Here is a 22,727-nt window from a genome sequence, read left to right as displayed (position 1 = left end):
AGTTTTTTTTTTAAATTTATTTTCACGGTAAAGTTAAATAATTTGAACAATATTATATCGCTATATATTTGATATACTATACTGAGAGGAAAAATAGATATAACTACTATGATTTAACTAAAAATAAAAGCTGTTTTTTTTTAGACAACTATATATTTATAGTTGTTTTAATATGCAAATATAATATTAGGCTTAATGATAATCATGTACATTGTTTGAGAATTTTTAATTTTTCTTAATATATCTTTTTTTATTATTATATACTATAAAAAATAAATTAATTATAAAAAAATTATATTTACTATATAATATTGCGATTATATTTGAAATTATCATAATTTACAGTAAATACTTTTTTCATGTTTAAGAGAATTGATATTTGTGACTATATAATTGCATGATGAAGTATATAGTTATGATTAGAAGCTCCATTTTTATTATTGCTATGTTACATGTATAGTTATTATCACTAACATGTAGCAATAATAAAAATGGAGCTTCTAATCATAACTACTTTATCATACAATTATAGTCATAAATAGCAAACACTTTTATTTCAGTGTATATATCCGTTATATTAGACCGTTTGACGAAGTGTTCGATATAAAAAGGGAAACGAAAAAAGCGTCGAAACTGCAACTGTGACGTTCCGCACTGATTACATTCAGCGCAGGATAAATGTTGCGGTCGTATGGCTCACACACGTGCGAGCACACAGAAGGAAATTGCCTCGGGAGAACTTATTGACCCGTATTTCATAATAAAAGCCAACATTACAATTGATTTGTGACGTAGCCGTTGCCGTATTGCACAGGTAGGACATCACGCCGCAGCGTTTTGCTATAATAATCTCGCGTGCTCGCAGCCTTTAAAGATTTACGAAAACTTGTTGCACAGGTATATCGAATTCGCACGTTATTTCCATGAAGGCGCTATGTATAATAATTAGAAAATCACACATGAAACGCGAGAGCGAGCGCTTTCAAATTAAAAAAATTTTCGACCGTTTTATCCTACGAAAATACATTTACATTTCTGCTCATCCTAAATATTTTTCATTCTAAAAAAAAAAAAAAAATGCACTGATTAATTTAATAACAAATTTATTTTATCCGTACACTGAAAAAAAAAAATTGGCTGTTGCAGCAAATTAGATGGTAAAATATGGCATAGCATTTTTAATTGGTTGCAGCAGTCAATTTTTGATTGCAGCAGCCAATTTTTGATTGCGTTAGCCTATTTGCGATGTTAGTACAAGATTTCAATATGCTATGTCATATTTTACCATCTAATTTGCTGCAGCGGCCATCTTTTGTTTTTCCAGTGTAACATTTCTATTTATTAAAATCGCAGAATTGAATTTCTTCTATAGTTTTATACCGCACATTGAGATATGGACGAGTCTCGTGATCCATTATGATGAAACGCTCCGGATTCTTCCCTCTCTTTATGTCGGAGATCCGCGCGTAGGCGGGTTAAAGGAGCGCCGTCGTGTCTCGCGCTGTGTTTATCCCCACGTCTCTTGCGGTTTTTCGCCGATCGCGGCTCTCCCACGTCGCACCCCTCCGAGAATCTCGCCGCACACCCCTCGGTATTCCGAATGCACGATACATCGGGCGCATTCGCGGGAAATTTGTGGGCGACGTGTCGAGTATGTTCTTGGATACGTCGCGTCGGCCGGGAATGCCGTCGCTGGTAATTCCTCGCGGGAAACGTCTCTCGGCGTGCGCACTGCGAGAATGACATCTTTCCCTTCCCGGTTTTTTCCCTCCCCCGATTTTGCACTGCGAAATTGCATTCGCAACGCGTTCGCAACATTAAATGCCAGCTAGCTCTCTGATATCGTTCGTGTAATACGCGAGCGAACGTGACCGATTACATTGCACGCGAAACGATTCTAGGACGAGTCACACTGCAACTAAGTTTAAAAATACCTATCCCTTCCTGAAAGCGATACTTTCGCGAATGCTAATTTGTATTCGTTTAGTGCCGCATCCGGTGTTAGGTCTAAAACGCTTGAAGTTTAATTTTAGCGTAAGAAAGTACGATACTGCCAACATTTCTGAATATTTTCTAATATTATCACCGTTTTATTTTTACAGCTTCAATCGTCGGTGGTTCCAGCGGCGCATAGTGGTTCGTTCACGAGCTCCAAGGGACAAGAATATTTTTTGGCGGTAAAGGTGCGTCTTATTAACACGAATTACAAAATGGAACATTGATAAATCTTAAATCAATCTCTCTCAATAATATAGTCGAGTTTGAAATTAATTTAGCTTGAATTTTTATGCTCTGAAGACTCGAACGGTTCATTGTTAGATATTATTAAAAGAATAATAGCAACTCCTTTGAGTTGAATTTATTTTGTTACTTTTAATTTCCATATCAAAATGTATTAAAATGTAAATTATTCCTTTTCTGTAGTTAGTTTCAAAGTAAACAACGTTCATATATTAACGTATGCTTAATAATAATAAACTTAATAATAATAAACTAAATTTGAATCAAATATAATATTTGAACAACGAAATTATTTAACTCCGTTGTTTTAGTTAAATTAACGACATATTAAATAAGAGCGACCTATTAAATGATTAAAAAGAAGTCAAATTGAATATAATTTGACGTTTATGGATTTAACAGTACATCTATTACACTGAATCCTTCGTTACATCGAATTCTTCAATTCTCATCTTTGATATCGTTATTGCAAATGTATTTTGGCAATCTTTATCTTTTGACACGATGAATGCGCACGAACGAAATATGCCAGAAGATAGCAAACAGAATAATATTATGTGACATAAAGACTTTGCCGAGATAGATAAGAACTTCCATATTTTCTCCGTCTCTTGTCGGAGGAAATACTCCTTTCAAATATGTGAAGAGAAATGTTTGCGAACAAAGGAAAAACGTTTTCCATGTTCGTGATGGTAACGTTACGAGTGTGCGAGAGTAACATAAGTCTCGATATCTTTTAGTTAATAATTGACAAAGCAAGAGGAATTCTGCCAAATCATCGTTATTATTGCTATCGTCGGTATTATTTACAGTTTATAGTCAGTTTATTCATTTATTTTTAGTTAAATATTGTTTATTATTTTTACAAATCTGCACTGAGAAAAAAATGCTTAAAAATGTATTTGTAATAAATTTATTTATTTGACTGAAATAAATATTTATTTAAGTTTGGGCGAGAAATAAAATTTTATTCCTAGCAAGTAAACCATTAATTTTATTTTTTTGCAATTAATGAGATATATTTTACAAAAATAAAATATATTTCACAGAAATGTATATTTCCTCATTAAAATCAAATTTCGTAAGTAACATTTGCTTCGCAATATTTCGACATTTTTCTCTCAGTGTGACCACGAAAGGTCATAAACTGTGCGAGAATTTTATCAAAATGGAAACGTTTTTTAGATCGTTAACGTTTTTCGTCTTTTTCTTTAATTTTTAGTGGCAGTCAAAATATATTTCTAAAAAGCGTGTGTTGCGCTTTTTTGTGCATATCCTGTACACGACGAAACGTTAGTGAATCGAGATGCATCAAACTGTGATTAACAAAAAGAACCAATGGAAATCAAGAGATGACATTTACTCGACGAATTTGCCAATGCTATGTCAAATTCGTTCCAATCTCCAGGTATATTTGAGGTTTTATGCGGAATCCCATCCGATCTAACATGTTTACGGTAGTGCATTGAATTGACGCAAATTGTCTTTTTGAAGCGTTTCACGCTGTACACGCAAAACAATATTTTGCTGCTCCAGCTAGAATTATAGATGTATCACACTGAAAGAAAAGATTAGCTGAATATGGTATAGCATTTTTAATTGATTGCAGCAATCAATTAAAAATGCTATGCCATATTTTATCAACTAATTTGCTGTAGCAGCTAATCTTTTCTTTCATTGTACGCATAGAAATTTATAATACAAATTTAAATTCTATCTCTGTTATCTATGATTAGGTGCAACACATATCCAATATCGCAGTACTTGTTAAAAATTTATCTATTGTCTGTTTTAGCTATTTTTCGTACTTAGATAATTTTCGCTAATAACTGCAAGATCACTTTTTTGAGTGTGGGTATATCGAAGTTTTTATCCTGCGAAAGTATAGAGAATATTGCAGCCCCAAAATATCTTCATAATCTATAAAATAATCGTCTCAATAATGATGCTTGAAATCTTCTGTAGCATTATTTATTAACATGATAAAATTATAATTGAAATTAACGAAGCTTTTACGAATATTTTAATTTTCGTAAAATATTAAATATTAAATTTTATACAATATATTTATTGAACGAATAATAGTGAAAGAATTTCTTATTATATTTTATTACGCTATTTTTATTATTATATACAATATAATTATTTGTTGCGATAAATGTTTGTAATGAAGGAAGTGGCTTTTTCTTTCTGTGATCAGCGGAAAATTCCGGAGGGAAATATGTGACGAATCGATTCTCATGTAAAATCCTCGATGCGGTGGAAGTACTTCCACCATGTCCTCGATGAGGGAAATGAGTTTTATTTTGTGACTCAGTTCGCCTTTTTTCGTCTTGCACGAACCTTAGCGCGCGCAGGTAATTGCTTTGAATAATACGATTCCCGAATAACCCCACAACTTTAACCACGTTATCAATCCTCCGCGGAACTATGTGGTCCTTGGTAAACATTGTTTGCCAAGGGAACGTCGCTTCAAAGTCCCCTGGATAAATGTCATTACGCTTGTTATGTGCGGTCGCGCTTTCTACTGAAAGAAACAAGCGCACAGATGCAGTAGGGTCGCTTTTAACCCATTCAAAATGGAAACTCCTTTCGATTCTCGAAACCGAGGTTGTCGGTTCTTACAGAACGTTCTTGGGAACGTATGGCATAGTTAAGCTCCTTTACAACCCTTCTGCTATTCAAGTATTGAAGAAGCTTAATTCTGTATTTCTGAGAATCGAATTCTTCTTTTAGATAATTTTTATAATAATTGTTCTATCGCAGAATTCAGATTTATTAAAATTCTTCTTTCTTCTCTCTCTTTTCTTTTTTTTTTGTGTCGCTTTAATATCTATAAATTTTTATTATGTAGCTATGCATTTTAGTTTCAAACTTATATTACTTTGCAATAAAGATAATCTTCTTCTCGCAAAAGCAGTGTGTTCCAAGAAATTGCATAATCGAAAAGCTATTTCCACACGCGACAATAACGTATTTTTTTACGCAATACATGTCATATCGCCGATGTAAAATTGTCGAGTATGCTGATGTATCGATAAAAATATTGTTCTTCAAGGAACGTTTATCAGGTCATGGCTTTCAGTATTTTGTTCTTTCTTTGCGAGTAAAAACTTTGAGTTTCTTTCTTTATCGATGATCTTTTCCACGTGTCTATCTTTTCTGGATTTATATTTCTTTATATTTTCTCTTGCACTTCTTAATCCCTCAATACGATTGATGAATCGATTTATTAATGTCAATTAATTATGGACATAGTCTGCTTTTTAATTTTATTTCAGAACTCAACGTTAAATATAAATATTGCCTTTAATCTCAAATTAATAACATTAGTACTGCAATATGTAATATTAATGTACTTAATGTATTTCGATATTTTCATTTTTTGAAAACAAATACAAATCTCTAAAGGGGCAAAAGTGTATATTTTATATTTAATTCTACAAATCTAATTTATTAAATGTGCGGAAATGTGTGTGGGTGGAAATGAAAGATAGATAGACGGACTGAAAGCGAAAATGGGTATAGGAAGCTGAAAGATACATAAGATATAGAAACAGACAAATACATTGAGTTAATTAATTAGAGTTACTTAAGGTAAGGTAATATTGGTTGTTTACCGTCAACGCAAATAGCAAATATCTGCAGATAAATTAATACGATTTGTAATTAGATGAAGTAGGGAATATATGTACCTTTAACTGAACAAGACAATTAGAGTATATCGAAGGGTTCAGTACAATACGAAAAACGCGGTGCTATTCATCAGGGTGAATCGTCGTATCTCGCATTGATGCTGACGGTGACGATTACTGTTCCTCAGCAACCCTTCGTTCTGCGATTTTCCTGTTCCTCTTAATCGAGCCAACGATTTCTTCGCTTCGCAGGGGTTCGAGGCGACGCTGAGTGACAGCAAAAAGAAGTACGTCGACAAGGCGAATGCGCTTCTGGCAGCCTGGGAGCATGTCGGCAATTATATTTCTGTGGCACCGCCCGAGGCCATCCAGTCTCTCATAGAATGGGCTCACAGGTGGGTACACGTCGTCCGTCGATCGTTGTTGTTGCATCCAAGATTATATGACCCTCGATTAACGGGGAACTCGTTTCGCAAAGACACGTACCTACGGGCGAGAGGATACACCGTTGCATAACTTATTCATTGTCGCAACAATGTTGAAAAAAGGTAGACACCGTGTGATCTCTATATTGTGACTTTTTTTCAATATGAAATTTTTTGTACGTGAAATGATATTATGCAAATGTTTATATTTTAATTGGAAAAAGGTGATAAGTCGAACTTATTTTCAACAACACCAGTAGTCTATTTTTGTAAAGATACCGATATTAAAGACGTATCATAATAATGATCTACATTCTTGAAAGATGGTAAGTCGAATTCATTTGAATAGTCTAAAGTCTAAAGCATCGGTAGTCTATTTTTGTACGTCGGACCATCGATATTATGAATGTATTGTAATTATGATCAAATTAAATCGTTAAAAAAAATGTCACGTTACTACTTTGTGATTTTTAATTTTCAATAACGCAATAGTTGAACAAAAGTTTGTATTTTAATTAGAAAAAGGATAACAAGTGTTAAACACACTCAATAAACCAATAGTCTATTTTTGTATTTTTGTAAGCTGGAAATACACGACTTTTTTATCGCGTGTAATTTTTTAAACGCTTCTTTTAGAAATAATGAATTCAGAGTGAGTGAGAATTTTTTAAATATCCTTTTAGTTTACATTACTGTATCATTATCTTATTTAAGTATTTAAATAATTGAATGTATAACGTCAGGACCAAGTTATATTTATATCATTTAATTATGTTCATTATTATTGCATTATGAGATCTCTCTGTCCGTATTTGACCCATTTAACGCACAGCATGTACACAGTCGACTTTTTTTATATTACCGGCCGGAGCTTTTTCGACACAAAGGTAGTGAAACGAGTTTCGATGTAACAGAGTCGTTCTACGGCAGATGAACGTGATGGGAGAGAGAAAAAGCGTGAGAGAGATAGAGAAGTGGAGAGAGAAACAGACTGTACTGAGTAATGAATCTGCACGTATGTAGCACCGTCATACAAACGATCCCGGAATTTTGAATAGCAATGCGACGCAAATTCACGTTAACGTGACGGGTATACAACCGAGGCACCCTACGGGTACAGGATGGTCCAAAAGGGATACGCGAGAACATTATTCTTCGTGAAGTTTCCAGTTTTCGGAGGTCTGATTAGCGAGCCGTTCGGCATTGTTGCTAGTGGATGAATTAAATCTTGGGGGTGAATTAGATGTGAATAAGTAATCAAGAAGCCGAACTTTTAATCTAATTTTATTTCCAATGAGTTTTTTGATCATGATTTTATGATCGCTAATGCTAAGATGGAGCAACAAATTATCGCGAACTAACAGGATCTAAATTAACTCTCCTTTTCATCCAACATACTCTTTCTTAAAATATAAATCTAATTATATAACATATTAAATATTATTGGTTTAAAAATGAATTAAAAGAGAAAAAAAAGTTACTAATTTGTTTAGGGGAGGTCCAAGGGCATTAAACACATGTAACATTTTTATTGAGCAACACATTTTTATAGATTATTTATTTTATTTGATATTAGTTTTATTATTATAAATAAAAATTTTAAAAAGAGTAAAAATCTTTTTTTTTTTTACATAAATAAGTCATTTAAATATTAAAATGACTTATGCAAAGTTTCATTGAAATTCACCAATTAGTTTACAAATAAATATTTTATTTATTTACTGAACAATTAAAATGTCTGCATGTTAATGTAATGTTATAAAAATGTTTTTTAATTTATAAAATACTTATATTAAAAAATTGAGATTTTTGTCATTATTTTATAATACATTTTCATATATTTCTATTAGAGTCCAAATTTAAAAAATATTACTTTTTATTGAAATAACTTTTGATTCTAATTTTTTTGTATTACTTTTAAATGCAATTTAGAATAATCTAATTTTTTTAAGTAATTCTTAACATATTGCAGCATTTGTCTTACATTCCTTAAACTCTATACAGGAATTCTGATCTTCCAAAATGCAGATACCTCTTTTTCTTTTCTCTTCTTATTTTAACATTCAGTTTCGCGATAGGCACCATCGATGTAGGGCGCAAAATGTTGGAAAGACAAATACGAAAACAAGTCCGCGCAAATATGTTCTACTGCCCGTTTTTTCATATTGCGACTCACTCATGCTATTGTCCTTCTTTGTGCAGACATACATTGACAATTGTATTGCGCGGGGAGTGGCCAAAATTGTCACCAGCCTCCAAAACACACCTCGACGTACTGCTGGCGAGGTGTATAACTCAACTGGTGCAACATCCCGCTGCATCCAGATGTACCACTTTGCGGGCTTTGGCGAACAATCCATGGACGCATCCCGGCCTCGACAGCATATTTAACGGCCAACCGGATTCCGAACATGAGGAGGGTAAGAAAAGACGAATTATCACCATTTCGATATATAATCGTTTTAATCCTGTTTTAAATATGAATAAAAAGATCACGTATCTTATAATATCGTGTGCCCAATCTTGGAAAAGTAGGTTTGAACAAGTATATTTGCGCGCACCTGTCTAACCCTTAACTTAACTCGGCATTACTAAAGTAGAAATGAAATGTAGCACGATTATTAAGGTGGAGTTTATTAAAAACCACAGTTAATCTAAGAATTAATCTTAAGTTGTGTGGTAACATGAACTTTTTAAAATATTTTAAATTTTCGATCTTTAAATTATATTCAAATTATATTAATAAAATTGATAGAATCTATTTTGAATCATTTTAATACTTTTTTTTATTAACAGTTGGAAAATATTATTATGTTTATAGTACGTAGGACTTATTATACTGTGCTTTAGTAATGCCAGTTTAATTACGTTACCTACTGGTTAATATGGAGGTTTATGGAATTTTAATTTAATTAAATATAAAAATTAGGAATGATAATTGTTCTCTATTTTGTATGCATATCCTTTTTAGTATTAATTGTAGATAGAATAAAGTTTTATTTGTTTTTCTAAAAATATATGTAACTGAAAACTCAAAATTACATACAAAATTAAGCAATCTTCCGGAGATTCTACATTTATTTTAAAGACAAATTTACACATTGATAGATACATATACAAATATACGATAATAATATATCTTTCATGTATTAGATTCTTAATTATTCTTGAGTGCAATCACTGGCAAGATTATTTTATTTGTTCAACTGTGTCTGTTCGATTTCTTAACTTTGTTCAGCTATCTTTAAATTGCTGTATATCGAATTCATAAAGAAAACTATAAGTGCCATTTATATCATTATCATTGGTACCAATATTATTCGAGAAATTTTTGTTTTCTGCATACATTTATAATGTTTATTTCATAATTTTATTTTAATTGTGATCGAATTGGCGCTTTTGATTTTACTTTAATTACATCCGAAAGTAGTCGGTGGTGCCTAAATAATAATTCTTCTTTAATAATTAAATTTAATTAGCAAATGATTTCATCAACGATAGTATATAGTTTTCTCGCATCCTATAAATAGTTGCGGTGTTGTTGGTAACCACAGGAAAACGTGCTTTCAGAATTCTGCTGTTCGGAGGATGGCGAGCTGCTGACGATGAGACTGAAGATACTCTGCGAGGACCGCTGCGAGGACATAGCGGTGAACCTCGCCGCCGCGTGCGTGCGCTCCCTCAGACGAAGCGATCAGCTGCGGTCACTCTCGGAGTCTCATCATGTCCACTACATGATCGACGTGTACATCGTCCTCTTGTACAAATTGAAACGCACGCAAGATATTTTCGCTCAAGTAAGTGTCATTAAAAAATGTCAAATTATTGCAAGGGATGTTCATTCAATTTTAATTGTTAGAAGTTGCTAAAGTACAAAAATATATAGATCTCCAAATTTCAAGCGATATCCTTAATCCGAGAATACTTATTTGAGGTGATTTTTTGACGAGTAAATGAAGCTCAACCATAATAATTTTTTTATTGATTGAGAATATCTTTTTTTTTTCTACTGTTTTAAGAAAATAATGGAGTAAATTTATAATATATCTATATAATTATTTTAAATAATAAATTATAGAACAATCAATATATATACAATATTTAGTTTAGTACAGTTTAATGCACAATCAGGTAGTTGTTTACGCAAAAATGAACTATTCCCGGGTTAAACCAATTTATCTAGTTCGGAGAAGTAAAATTATGACACATCTAATGCTTCAAGAAAGCATCATCGAAAATGTCAGATGGCTATGCCATGAATCACATTGACCTATTTGCTTAATTTGCCAAGATCTGCAAAGTATGAAGATGTACTCAAGAAAATTTAAAAATATATCTTTCAAACGATTGGAATCGTGGGAAAGTAGTAGAATTATAGTAAATGAGTTTAGAAGGTCGATTCGTTTCTTTGAAGAAAGGCGTGTTTTGCGTTCTGTGCGAATATTGCCGTGCTGGAATTCATAACTGCACTTTGTTACAGTTAAAATTAATGGACCTCAACGACGGGCTTGAATTGGTCCAAAGGCTTAGCGGTGAGAAGCCAACGAAGTATGGAACGGCGCGTGTTTGGAGAAATTCGATAAAGGCCGCGGAATTGGTCGCGCAGTATCTCGTTACTGCCGGGATGGTTCGACCGGTATCGGAAACCGGTGCAAATATTTTGGAGCAGATTTTGAACTCTTGGGCACTATTGCACGCAAAATTGAAGGACGTTGCATTGACTTTGCCTGGCATGATCAGAAAATTAATTGAACCCGCAGAAAGTGCTCAACATATTTATATCTTCTGTGCAGTACTTGCAAAACATGTAAGTAAAGATTTAATTTGAAAAATTTAATATTTGAAAATTATTAAAAAATATTTATATATTTTGCTAGAGATATTAGTACAAAATTGTATTGTGTGCGAATAGAATTACCAATAAAAGTTAAATATATTAAAAGTTAATAAAATGCCAGAAAAATCAGATTTTATTTTATTGTATGTTCAGAGGAAAAATTAAATAATTCTTTTTCAATTAAAAATGAATATTATTTTTCTTGGATTTCTTTTTAATTGCAGTTTGGCGATAGTATAAAACCATTGGTGATCGAACTATACATCAGAGCGTTAACAACAGATATGAACGAACTGGAGAATCAGAAGGCGAAGTCGGACAAGGACAAGGTGCGGGAGACCGCCAAGCGTCTGAGTACGCAATTCCTTAAATTGGCGGACGTAGTAGACAGCAGTATTGGCATCGCAAGAGAATGCGTTTTGACGGCATTCTCCTTACATCCTACCAGAACCTGTTACGACAGAATAAAGGAATTGGCGGTGGCGTGTGGAAAGGTGAAGGAAGATGGCGGTTTGCAGGAGATTAAAATCAAGAAGGAACCCAAGGAAATTATAGAAGACGATCATCTTCCTATATCAGCCATTGAAGTTGAAATAAAATCCGAGTTAATAGAAAATGATAATGTCACGGAAACATCCTTAATACCTTCGCTAAGTTCGGCAGTTTCGGAAGTGCAGTCATTGCATCAAAATTTGACCGTCGCAAAAGGCGTAGATTTTCAAAACGATCACGTAACGAAAACATTTGAACGGACTGATCAGTTGTTAAAGAGTCTGTTGACGACAAAGACTCCCGACATGAGATCGCCTGACATGACAATACCAACAACATCAACTAGTAGCAAGTGTCCATTACATTTGAAGCGTGAATCTTCATCCGAAATGCTGGGCGAGCTCTGCTTCAATTGTGACGAATTTTCCGGCAGTAACCAACTGAACGACGATAAATCACAATTAGGCGAAACGAGTACGATATCAGACAACGTAGAGAGAACGTTAGACGCGTTGATCCTGATCAAGGGCGACGCGGTAACAGGCTCGGCAAATTACGATGAAAAGTCTGTGCCCTGTCAAATTCTAGACGGTAAAAAATTGGGTTTGTCACCGCAACTATGCGACGATCTAGCTGTAGTATTGAGTAGTCCGCGTTACCATATGCTCAGCTGGGTGCTGGATTGGAAGGAGTTGAAGAATTTATGCGAGCGATATCTGGAGAACGCTGAAGAAATGCGTAATACAAACAAGGAGCTTAAATATCTGAACATTGATTACTCGCAGTTTAAGGATTGGCCATCGGAAGACGATACTAAGGATGTCTTTTTCGGCATTGAGAAAGGCTATGAGCAGTGGGTTGACCTACCGTCCGATAGTTCCGAGCAATTCGGTAGCTTTCAGCCGGCGGCAGGCTATAAACGTTCGTCGGTGCGTCGTAGTTTAGATGATACTACCACGGACTCCGACAGTGGTAGTGTGTTGCGAGTACCACGACGTACCGCACGAGCGCGGAAGATCCAATTGGAATCATCCGAAAGTGAATATGACAGTGTTGAACATAAACCAAAGCATTTTAGAAATAGGATCAGCTCGGTATCGGATAGCGACAGTAATACGCAGGATAGTCAGACTGACAGCTTGGGTAGCGATGGTTGTCGGTTAGAAAACAAAAAGAAATCCAACAAATCTAGCAGCAAGGAGCCCAGTAAGAAACGTTCGAAGCCATCGAAGCTCAGCGTCGACTCTGTCTCACATTTTCATATGTTAGTAAATGACGAAGTGCGACATTCGAATACACATGAGGATGCCAGTGGCTCTGACGTTAGCAGCAATGACATCATCACTCTTTTTTCAGCCGACATGGACGAAAACAAACGTGAGACGATCAAAGGATCAGCGTATACTGCCGCGGCACCATTCATTATTACTGAAAGGCGAAGCGATCCAGCAGTGCTCAAAACTCTTAGGATGTTCAGGCCGCAAAGCTCGAAAAAACCAACGAGGATCTCGCAGATTCTGCAGAAGAATCTGTTAAATAAGAACAAAGATACTAACAACGGCAACCGGACAGATGCCGAGCAACAAGCAACCAACAACATTACAAAATTTGCGCCCTTGTTGAGTACGCTAAATCTAAATCCAAAGATTGTGCTGACACGCGCGGACGAGGCAGATCTTAAATTGGCGAGCCGTGGTAAAAAACCTCAGCAGCGGTTGAGTAGTGGTGACATTACCAGCGAGTTGATCAACATACAGAAGACAATGCCGTTCTCCTCAAATAACAAGGGTGTAATAACGTATCAGAAGAAAAAAAATCAGCGTGCCGCAAATGGCAAGAATAACGCCAATGAAAAGAGTTGCCCCGTGATAGTCGACGGATGTCGCGACAATCGTCATTTCGTTAAATCCAACTTTAGTAAGAACAAATATGGTATTCTCGATAAGGCCGTTAGGGATTCCGACATATTGGCCAAAAATGTGCCTGGTCTGAACTCATTGGATATGATGGTACCGCCGCGGCAGCGTTCCACAGTGAATGTTGTCCAGTTCTCCAGAAATAGTGTGCCGCAGAGCCCGAGTTCCGCCACGAGCACATCGACGGTCATTAGCGTCAGTGGCAGCACGCCTCCGCGGCCGACGCGCACCCCAAGCGTGGCAAGCAACCAAAGCAGTAGTGGCGGTGGCAACAGCAGTATACAGCTGCCAGGTACCCCGTCTTCAACAGGCGGCCACGACAGCGGTGTCGGCATGAGTCCAGCGGGCCAGACACCACCACTCAGATCATCATCAAATCTTGGGACGCCCGATACCATCGGCGAGGAGGGCAATCAGCCATTGGATGCCGCATCACCGACGACTATGGCTACCAACAACATCTCAGTAGTCCAACTCGACATTGCTGCTACCGAATCGTCAAGTCCGGTGAGAACGATAACGCACATACGTCGCGCAAGTAATCAACAGAACAATCAATCACCGAAAAAGTCACCCTCCTCGCCCGCAAGCGCGGGGGTGATCACAGCCACAACAATGACTACGGCGACGACCACGATGTCTTCGGGTGGACTAATTACGTCTGAGTCATTAAAGGTTATCTGCAAAGATGGCAGTTACCATTTGTCATCTCGTAATCCCAATCAAATTATCTCCAATCAGAGAAACCTTTTAGGCCTGCAAAATTTGGAGGACAGTAGCGGCACAAACTTTACGCGACAGACAACTCAACGCGGTGCAGATGTGACAGGCGGTGCATCATCCAATAGAAATACTTATGATCGACTGACCGGCACTAGTCCCGTGAAGAATACGTCACAGACAGGCCAGAATGCCGGTCTGCCCAAGTTCCAACAGGCCTTCCGTAAAACTCCTATGTACAGTCTGTCAGCCGATGCGACTGCAAGTGGAGTTGCCAATGCTGCGACAGATACATCGCTTAGCGGCGTTCAACAAACGACGACGACATCTCCGCAGAAGACAACGACGAATCTGTCAAAAGCGGTACAGACATCTGTGCCAAATAATCAACCTCAACAACAACAACAGCAAGCGAACGCTGGAAACGTCAACGTACAATCGATCATTCCGAATCTGCAACTGCCATCCGGCAGATCGATCGTTAATATTGTACCGAATTCCGGTAATAATGGTCCAGCGAACGCCTCCATCGGTTCGAATCAGGCCACAAATCAAACGCTCACACAACTTGTACAGAATGCCACCTCGTCGAATACCGGTGTTATATACGCACACAAAGTGATAACCAGCAATAATCCGAATCAACTTAACATCCTCCCACCAGCGATCATATCGCACGCCAATTCGGTACCGAGTGGCAGACCTCCCGTAGTAAAGGTTAACATCATCCACCGTGGTGCTCCAGTCAGACAACCAAATCTCACAGGAACTATACAGGCTGTCTTGACACCGAGATTGCAACAACAGCAACAACAGCAACAGCAAGCTGTGAGAACAGACAGTCTAATCGGTTCTCCGATTGAGGTAAATCAAGTGAGCTCGACAACTCTGGAACAGTTACGGGAGTTCGAGAGTGTGCTGGAGCAAGTAAAGGAGAGAAGTATTCAACCGCAGCAGTCTCATCAGTCGATCTCTAATAGCGCGACTACAACAGCTGTGCAGACGCAGACTACCACGCAACAGACTCAGGCAAGCAAACGGCAACAGATATCCGTTAGTACTTTGGCGCAACAACTGATGATGCCGACGCAATCCAGCGCGAATAGCGAGCCATTTGCCAGCAACGGCAATAATGTGGCATTTCAACAGGAATCTGTATACTCGCAGAAGGCGATCTCTTTGACTTATGTGAATCCGAACAGCGGTACCGCCAAAGTAGCGACCAATTCCACACCGGTTGTCGTGGTCACCAGTTATTGTCCAGCGGCGTCGCCGGCACTGAGCGTCACATCTCAGAGTTCCTCGAGTCCATGCGTGACACCGGCGCCAGCGCCGATACCGGCCGGAAAAACACCATCGACGTCGCCGTCCACCGCAGCTGGGACCACCAGCGTCAAAACCAATGTGAAAAAATCAACACCCAAAGTAGTGAAGAGTAGCGCCACCAATACATCTAAGGCATCACCTATACCGAAACCACAACAGAAACCGCAGGAAGACGAGCAGACTGCCCAAAGGATCTATGCGATTCTCGATGAGTACGCTGAACAACTGAGAAACTCGCCGGATCTCAACAACAAACCGGCGCCTCGTAGAAGATCCAATCCGCCGACTAATCCGAATCAATCGTCAAAGAGAAAGAAATCAAGTTCCAGCAAAGCTAAGCCGGCGGGACAGCAGACTTCTGAACTGAGCCCAACTACAGACGATCTTGGTAGAACTATGGGTAGCGAGGATTCGTCTAGTGGTATTGTACATGTACAGGACAGTCCAGCTGGTTTTTCTGCACCAGAGGAGCCATCAAGCGCGGAAGCGAACGTAGAAGTTCGCAATTTGACGAATGACGACATCGAATTAAACGTGAAGCGGCGTAATCTCATCTTTACGGAGCCAGGCTCGGGCCAACCGCGTGCGTTAATTGTTCAAGAAACGTTGCAGTCCGGCTCGGTGAGTGTTAGTGAGGCGATCGCCTCAGTTACGGGCAAGCAGTTACTGATGCCTACCAGTTTCGTGTTACCGTTGATGAAGGGCACCCAGCATCAACTTACTATAGTATCCGGTTCTAAATTATTGACTATGCCGACTGTACGCACGGCCAGTGGTACTACAGTTCCCAACACTCTACTGTTACAGTCCATCCTCAATCAGAACAAACTTCATGTTCAACAACCGCAAACTGTCAAACAGATGAAGATGCAACCTACTCTGCAGACGTTATCGAACAACAATCAGACACTAACTGGCGCGCAGAATGTTCAGAGCACACCCGTGGTAATATCGCAGACCGGAAGTACACAGTTTACTGGAGAGGTAGGTACTGTGACTGTGTCTACGTCGGATAAACCGAGCGTGATCAACGATCTGACATTGAAGAATGATGTCGCTGCTAACGCGATGACGGTCGAATCAACACCGACAAACGCCATTGTGGTGAATAAAAACAATCCCACTCTCAGTCTGATCGGTACTCGGAATATCAACGAAATATCAGACAATCAACAAATATGCGGCGTCATCACCAGCAATCCGACGCTGCAGAGTACGAGATTCTTCAACTCGAACATACATAAATTATCATCTAACCTGAAAGCGGAAAACGTGGTCTGCATTGCGCCAGCTGCTACGGTTTCTCATTCGCCGGAAAAGAAATCTCAGGATGGGATACACACCGAGAAACCGGTATCTCTTCAGACGGATGCCATTACGCTTGCCTTTACTCAGCAGACTGAGCATATGAACGCCATGCTAAACGATGTGAATCAGCAACAGCAGAAGGACACGAAGGAAGCGTCTACCGAGATAACATCCGGTACCAAAATTATTTCACCAAAAATGTTAAAGAGAAAATTCGACAACACTATCGGTATACAAGAAAACATATCGTCGAGAACTTTGATCTCTACGAGCATTGCCACATCGTTACAGAATAATACGAAAATTGGTAAGGACTTGTCTGATATATAGTGGAAATACTATTTTATTTTTTGTATGAATTGCCACATTAGCACATTTTTATGTGATACGTTAACACATTAATTGCTGTTTGATGTAATATGCAATGGAATAATTCCCAACTATTGTTTTTAATGTTCAAAATTATTTTGATTATTATGATTGATTAAATAGTTGGAGTATAAAAATAGAGTTAACTATCATGAGTTTAAGATATATTTTCTGCACATATGTTTCTCTAGTCATTAAAAAAGTTAGATTTTTATTTTTAATATTTTTTTTTATTTTTAAATTTTTATTAGTTGTTTTTGCATTTTTTTAATAACATGATGCATAAAATGTTATACTATATAATAATTCATTTTATTACCTTTTTGTTCAAATTTAAAAAATATTGATATACAAATGAACAAATTTTTATTTTAATAATATTTTTTTAAGATAACTATAGAGAGGTTGTTTTTTTTTCGAATTAATTATAGATTGCGTAACTATATTATATTATAATTTATAGAAAAATGAATCTTTGACAAAAACAATATTGTGTGAGCAATATATTTTGTATTAGAACACACACACCACAACACACACACACACACACACACACACACACACACACACACACACACACAGCTTATATAGCATGTAATGTAATATATTCTCGACATCAGACGTTATGTATGTACAATTAATTCTTCTCGTATATTGTTTTTATAGATTCTATGTCTTGTATTACTTCCTTAAACAAGCAATCGAGCGTTATCGATAGCACAACACAGTTTCTGGTAACCGGTGGACCGAGCAGTTCAGACAGTCAAGAGTCATCTGTACAGCAATCTACCGAGACAATCGATGGATCCTGTAAAGTTGGGAATGGGCTGCTGTATGAAACACGTTTACAAGAGGCATGGGAATCGGAAGGAAAGATATCGCCGGATACACCATGGAGATATGTTCCTACACCGATGAGTGTACTAAACAATGAGCCGTTGAAAACATATTCCAGGTAATAATTTGATTTATATCGAGTATATTGTAAAAATTTATCTTCATCTAATTGAAATATTATCTAAAGTCAAACCCCTTTTGAAATTTAAAATTTTTAAGAAAGAAAATTCGACTGGCCATGATCAATTTCAGAGACGACAACTCCGAGAGCGTACTGCAGATTATCAACAAGGGCCAGGGCATCGAAATGGCAGCCGGACAGATCTATCCATCGAGCGTGAAAAAGTACTTCATGAATCACACTTTAGATACTTCATATTCCAGCAAGAATTTAAAATCGCAGCTGAATCCTAGATTGGATCGCGAACTAATGCAGCAGAGGATAGAGAGAAAGACTCCATACGAACTCAAGGTACAAAAGAGCTTATCGGAGGAGTGCGAAGATTTAGGAGTTGACGAACCTAGCACTAGTGAGCTGTTTCCCGAAGCAGATCTGTTATTCGACACGAATCATTCTCCGTCGTTCGATCATTCCTCGCAGGATGCGTCCTGCAGTCAGCCTCTGGGCATGAAACCGTACAACAGCTCATACTTTCGGTCTCTGGACTCATCTAGTGGCAGTAGGGACGCCAGTCCAACAAACGATTTCAAGATGAATGAACGCAAAAGGAATGTGAGTCAACGCGCGAGAGCCTTAAATTCATCAAAGAGAGGAAAGCGAGAGAAGGAGGATCTGCACTTGGACATTTCGGCGAAACATATGCGATTGACCTTGGACAATCTAAGTCAAGATGAAGCATCGAACAGCAATTCGGATATTTCCAGACTATCACCCGCAAATCTTGGCTCTTTGGAAAACGATTCGTCAAAAGATATGACTCATCGTGTGAAACTGACCTCGAGGATTGGCTCGAAAGAAGGAACACCCAGCAGTGTGTCCAGTATACCATCTAACATGAAACTGGACATCGACTTAGATTCGGAATCGTTGCCACCAAGCGTTAACGTTAACAACACTTCGGCAGTAAGTTCGGGCGACGAAAGTTTGACTCTTTTGAGCAGTAATACTGCGGACCATCATACCATACCGTCGCCATTGTCACCGTTGGTTGCGGCCGGGCCGCTGCTCTCCACGCACAATAAGTACACATATGCCAACAAAAAGCGCGTATCATCGTCTAAGATGCGTATGGACTACATGGCATGGGAGAGCCCAATGTCCGAGCGCACAAGATCCAGCAGCGACGATGAGGACTCCAGCATCAGCGAGTCTATCAGTAGCCAATTGGAAGATAACATCACGTTGAGCAATGGCCTGGAGGATAGTGTACAAACGTTAAAACCCTTGTCGTCTGATCGGCATTGCACCTACATAAAGAAAAAGGACAAACTGCAGGTGAATGCTGCAAGAGTGATCTTGAATCGCGCCGATCATAAATCGACGACAGCAGCAGCGACGGCGCTTCCCAAACGAATTCCCAAGGTTGAATCGATAGCGATGACAGAGTCAATGGTAATATCAAGTGACAAGGCATCGGAGGCATCGGAGGACGAAGCGAGTAATATTGTGATGATGGAACCGACAGATTGCCGCGCCAGAAGATCCAGTTTGCGTTGTCACGTAAAGAAGAATTGCGCGTGCTGCAACGGTTCGCCGGAACGACCGAAAAAGAAGACGACGGCAACAACGATCAAATCGACGGATCACAAACTGAAGAAGCGGTTGCCATCGAAGCAGCCCGGCAAGAAGAGGTAGTCCTAGCGATCGAACGCTCGCGCGAGCATCGCAACGTGTTGTTATATCATTAGCATGTCGTCGTCGTCGTCGGTGGTTTACGATGCGACGATGATGCGGGCGTTTTAGCGCGATCGAAACCGGGCCGGGAATTTGACACTTTTCGCTAAAAAAAAAACATGATTCAGACAGCGAACAATTTTATTCGCGGAAAAAATCTGTAGCGATGGCATTGTAAATATTATCAAAAACGCGCTTAGACGCAAGTTCCGTGAATCTATCACACCTATAATATTTGGAACATTCGGCAGCTGCACTAATATCTGCAGAAGGCAAGCAGGCTTAAGTGCGAGCAAAAGAAATATTCTCCATGAGTTTAAATTAACAATGGATCTACTTCACGTCGATATGTGTGCTGTATGCATATTAATGTATGTATGAATGAATGCGTGAAAGAAGAGAGAAAGAGAGGGAGAAAAAGGACGGAAGTATAATAGACATACGATTTACTACTAAATAGTTCTCGTCGATAACAGTAGATCCCTCTACCATTAGGTGTTAATTACGATATTAGATTGTAAGGTACAGATCATTTATGTATGACAGACTTAGATTTTAAATCGTTAAGGACCGTTTTAGCGATGCAATCTAGTCAAGTCGTTTTTGTGGCAAGGAATAGGCGAAGAGTGAACAAAGCGTTAAGGTAAAAAGAGCAAGCAAAACCATAACGATCATTAATAGATCCCTCGCAGAATAAAGAGAGAGAGCCTGAATTTATATAATTCAATTTACAGTATGTCTATCATGGCAAAGCTATTCCACGTTGTAACATGGTGTGGTCAGACTGAATAGACAAATAATAAAAAAGAGTTCTCTTTCCGAAAAAAATATTAGGATTTAGTAACAAGGACATGCGGTTTTCTTGGGAGCCGCATCCGTCTTTGCCTTTCGTGTAATGCTTACCTATATCTGTATAATTCTAACTTTATATAGAGAGAAAATTGCCGCTGTAAATTCTCGGCACTCTGCTCTTAGACGACCCACGAAAAACGCGGAGTTATTTGGATAAAGACGATAACGCCCGATTCAAGCGCGCGAGGCGTATGAAATGGGGGTTAGAAAACAGAAAGAAAAAAGATGTAGAGTGGCAATAATATATTCTACGGATCATTCTAACAGCTGTCTGTTGTACGGCCCGACCATACCTTGTCATGGTGCATGTAAAAATCCACGATTGTACATTGCGTAGATAATTCATTAAAAAGGTATAATATTATATATATATCGCTGCACTTTAGTACAAAAACGCTTCACTTTGTTTCAGATGAGAATGATAGATTTATTTATATCGTATCTCCGTGTGCTACCGTGAAACGTGTGAATGCCTGCAAATTTTACTATGGACTTACTCTAAAAACTTGTAACTTGTAAAAGCTCGTAAGAACGGAATAGGCTGGGAGTATAAGTTTATCTAACATTTCGTTATTGATAATTATAATTAATGAAAATGTACGTCGGGCGCTGATATCCATTCCAAAAATTTTTATCCCAGCGCGCGATATATATGTATAAATATGTAGAGATCTTTGTCGAGTTTGTTCTTTCTCTCTTTTTCTGTTCTCTTTCGATGTTGCAAGAAAAAGAATATCGTAGCTTCAAGTAACCGAGGTGTAACTGTTCCTGTGAATAGTGTCTCATTAGGTGATATGAACCAAAGTGAAGGCTCTGTCGAGAAGGCGTTGAGGGAAACGCGTAATGAATCAATGTGGAAAGCGAGCAGCAATACATGTGTAGAATATGTAAATTGTATATAATTAAATTAATCTAACCACACATTCTGTAGACCTTTTTTGTTTTCTCTTTTTTATTTCCGTAGAATGATAATTTAATTATATATTTGTTTCAATAATTGTTAATATTATGTTTAGAAAAGAATTAAGAATGTAATATTTGTTGGATATAATAATATATTATTATACTCTCTTTCTCTAATACAGTGATTATTTATGATGATTGTTAACTAAACAGAGAGATCGAGGAAACTTTTCTATTTTCTAAATTTAGTATAATTTTTAATTTCGCAAATATTAAAAAATTATGAAAAAGTTTTTTATTTATATATAAAATACAAAAATATTTTTTAACAGAATTGCGTCGAAACAATTAAAGAGCGCTGCAATCTTTCTAGTTAATTTTGATGTGAATCATGTTATATATGAAAAGTTTAAATAAGACGGATAGTGTTAATTTTTCTGTTTTTTTTTCTGATTTACATATTCTACACATAATAGAGATGCTAGCAAATGAAATGATTGATATCTTTATCTCTACGAGAATTATGTGAATATAATCATTTCTCGTTATAAATATAACTATATTCGCGAAATACGTTCCTTCGATTTCCTTATTCAGTTAAAGGACGAACAAGATACCTACCTCGTGCGCTTCATCTCTTCCTAGTTTATCTCGATTACCATAGCTCTGGAGTGTAGAAATTCGAATATCCATGTATGTAATTGTACCGTACGCGTTCGTGTTTCTTACATAGTAGAAAATTTTATGATCTCGCGGCATGAAAACGTGAATCGCGTTTTCCGAGAAGAAGTACGCCGATGCTTGTTCTTTTTTTTTCCTTTTTTTCGTATTTGCAGTCACCTTCAATTCAAATTATTTTATTTTAAATACAATTTAAATCGCTAAAAATATATGTTGGGATTTAGTTATGGGAAAAAATATTCTGTAACAGTGAGGAAATATATGTAAATAAATTTATGTTTTAAGTAATATTTATGTTAACTCGCCACTCTTTTGACTGTAGGAATGATT

The 22,727-nt window shown here is 37.5% G+C and overlaps 1 protein-coding gene across 1 annotated transcript; it reads left to right on the top strand.

Moving 5' to 3' along the window:
* Positions 1–1,653: 1,653 nt before the first annotated feature.
* LOC108747048 lies at positions 1,654–21,482 on the top strand. The gene is made up of 9 exons (XM_018484280.1): positions 1,654–1,695; positions 2,103–2,183; positions 6,129–6,271; positions 8,504–8,721; positions 9,872–10,098; positions 10,782–11,108; positions 11,363–17,207; positions 17,936–18,224; positions 18,359–21,482. The coding sequence occupies exons 1-9, from the start codon at positions 1,654–1,656 to the stop codon at positions 19,920–19,922; spliced, it is 8,736 nt and encodes a 2,911-aa protein (XP_018339782.1). The 3' UTR covers positions 19,923–21,482.
* Positions 21,483–22,727: the final 1,245 nt, after the last annotated feature.

Source organism: Trachymyrmex septentrionalis, unplaced genomic scaffold (genome assembly GCF_001594115.1).
Source record: "Trachymyrmex septentrionalis isolate Tsep2-gDNA-1 unplaced genomic scaffold, Tsep1.0 scaffold190, whole genome shotgun sequence".
Classification (NCBI taxonomy): domain Eukaryota; kingdom Metazoa; phylum Arthropoda; class Insecta; order Hymenoptera; family Formicidae; genus Trachymyrmex; species Trachymyrmex septentrionalis.
Note: the sequence above shows the minus strand (reverse complement) of the source record. Positions and strands in the feature narration are given on the sequence as shown.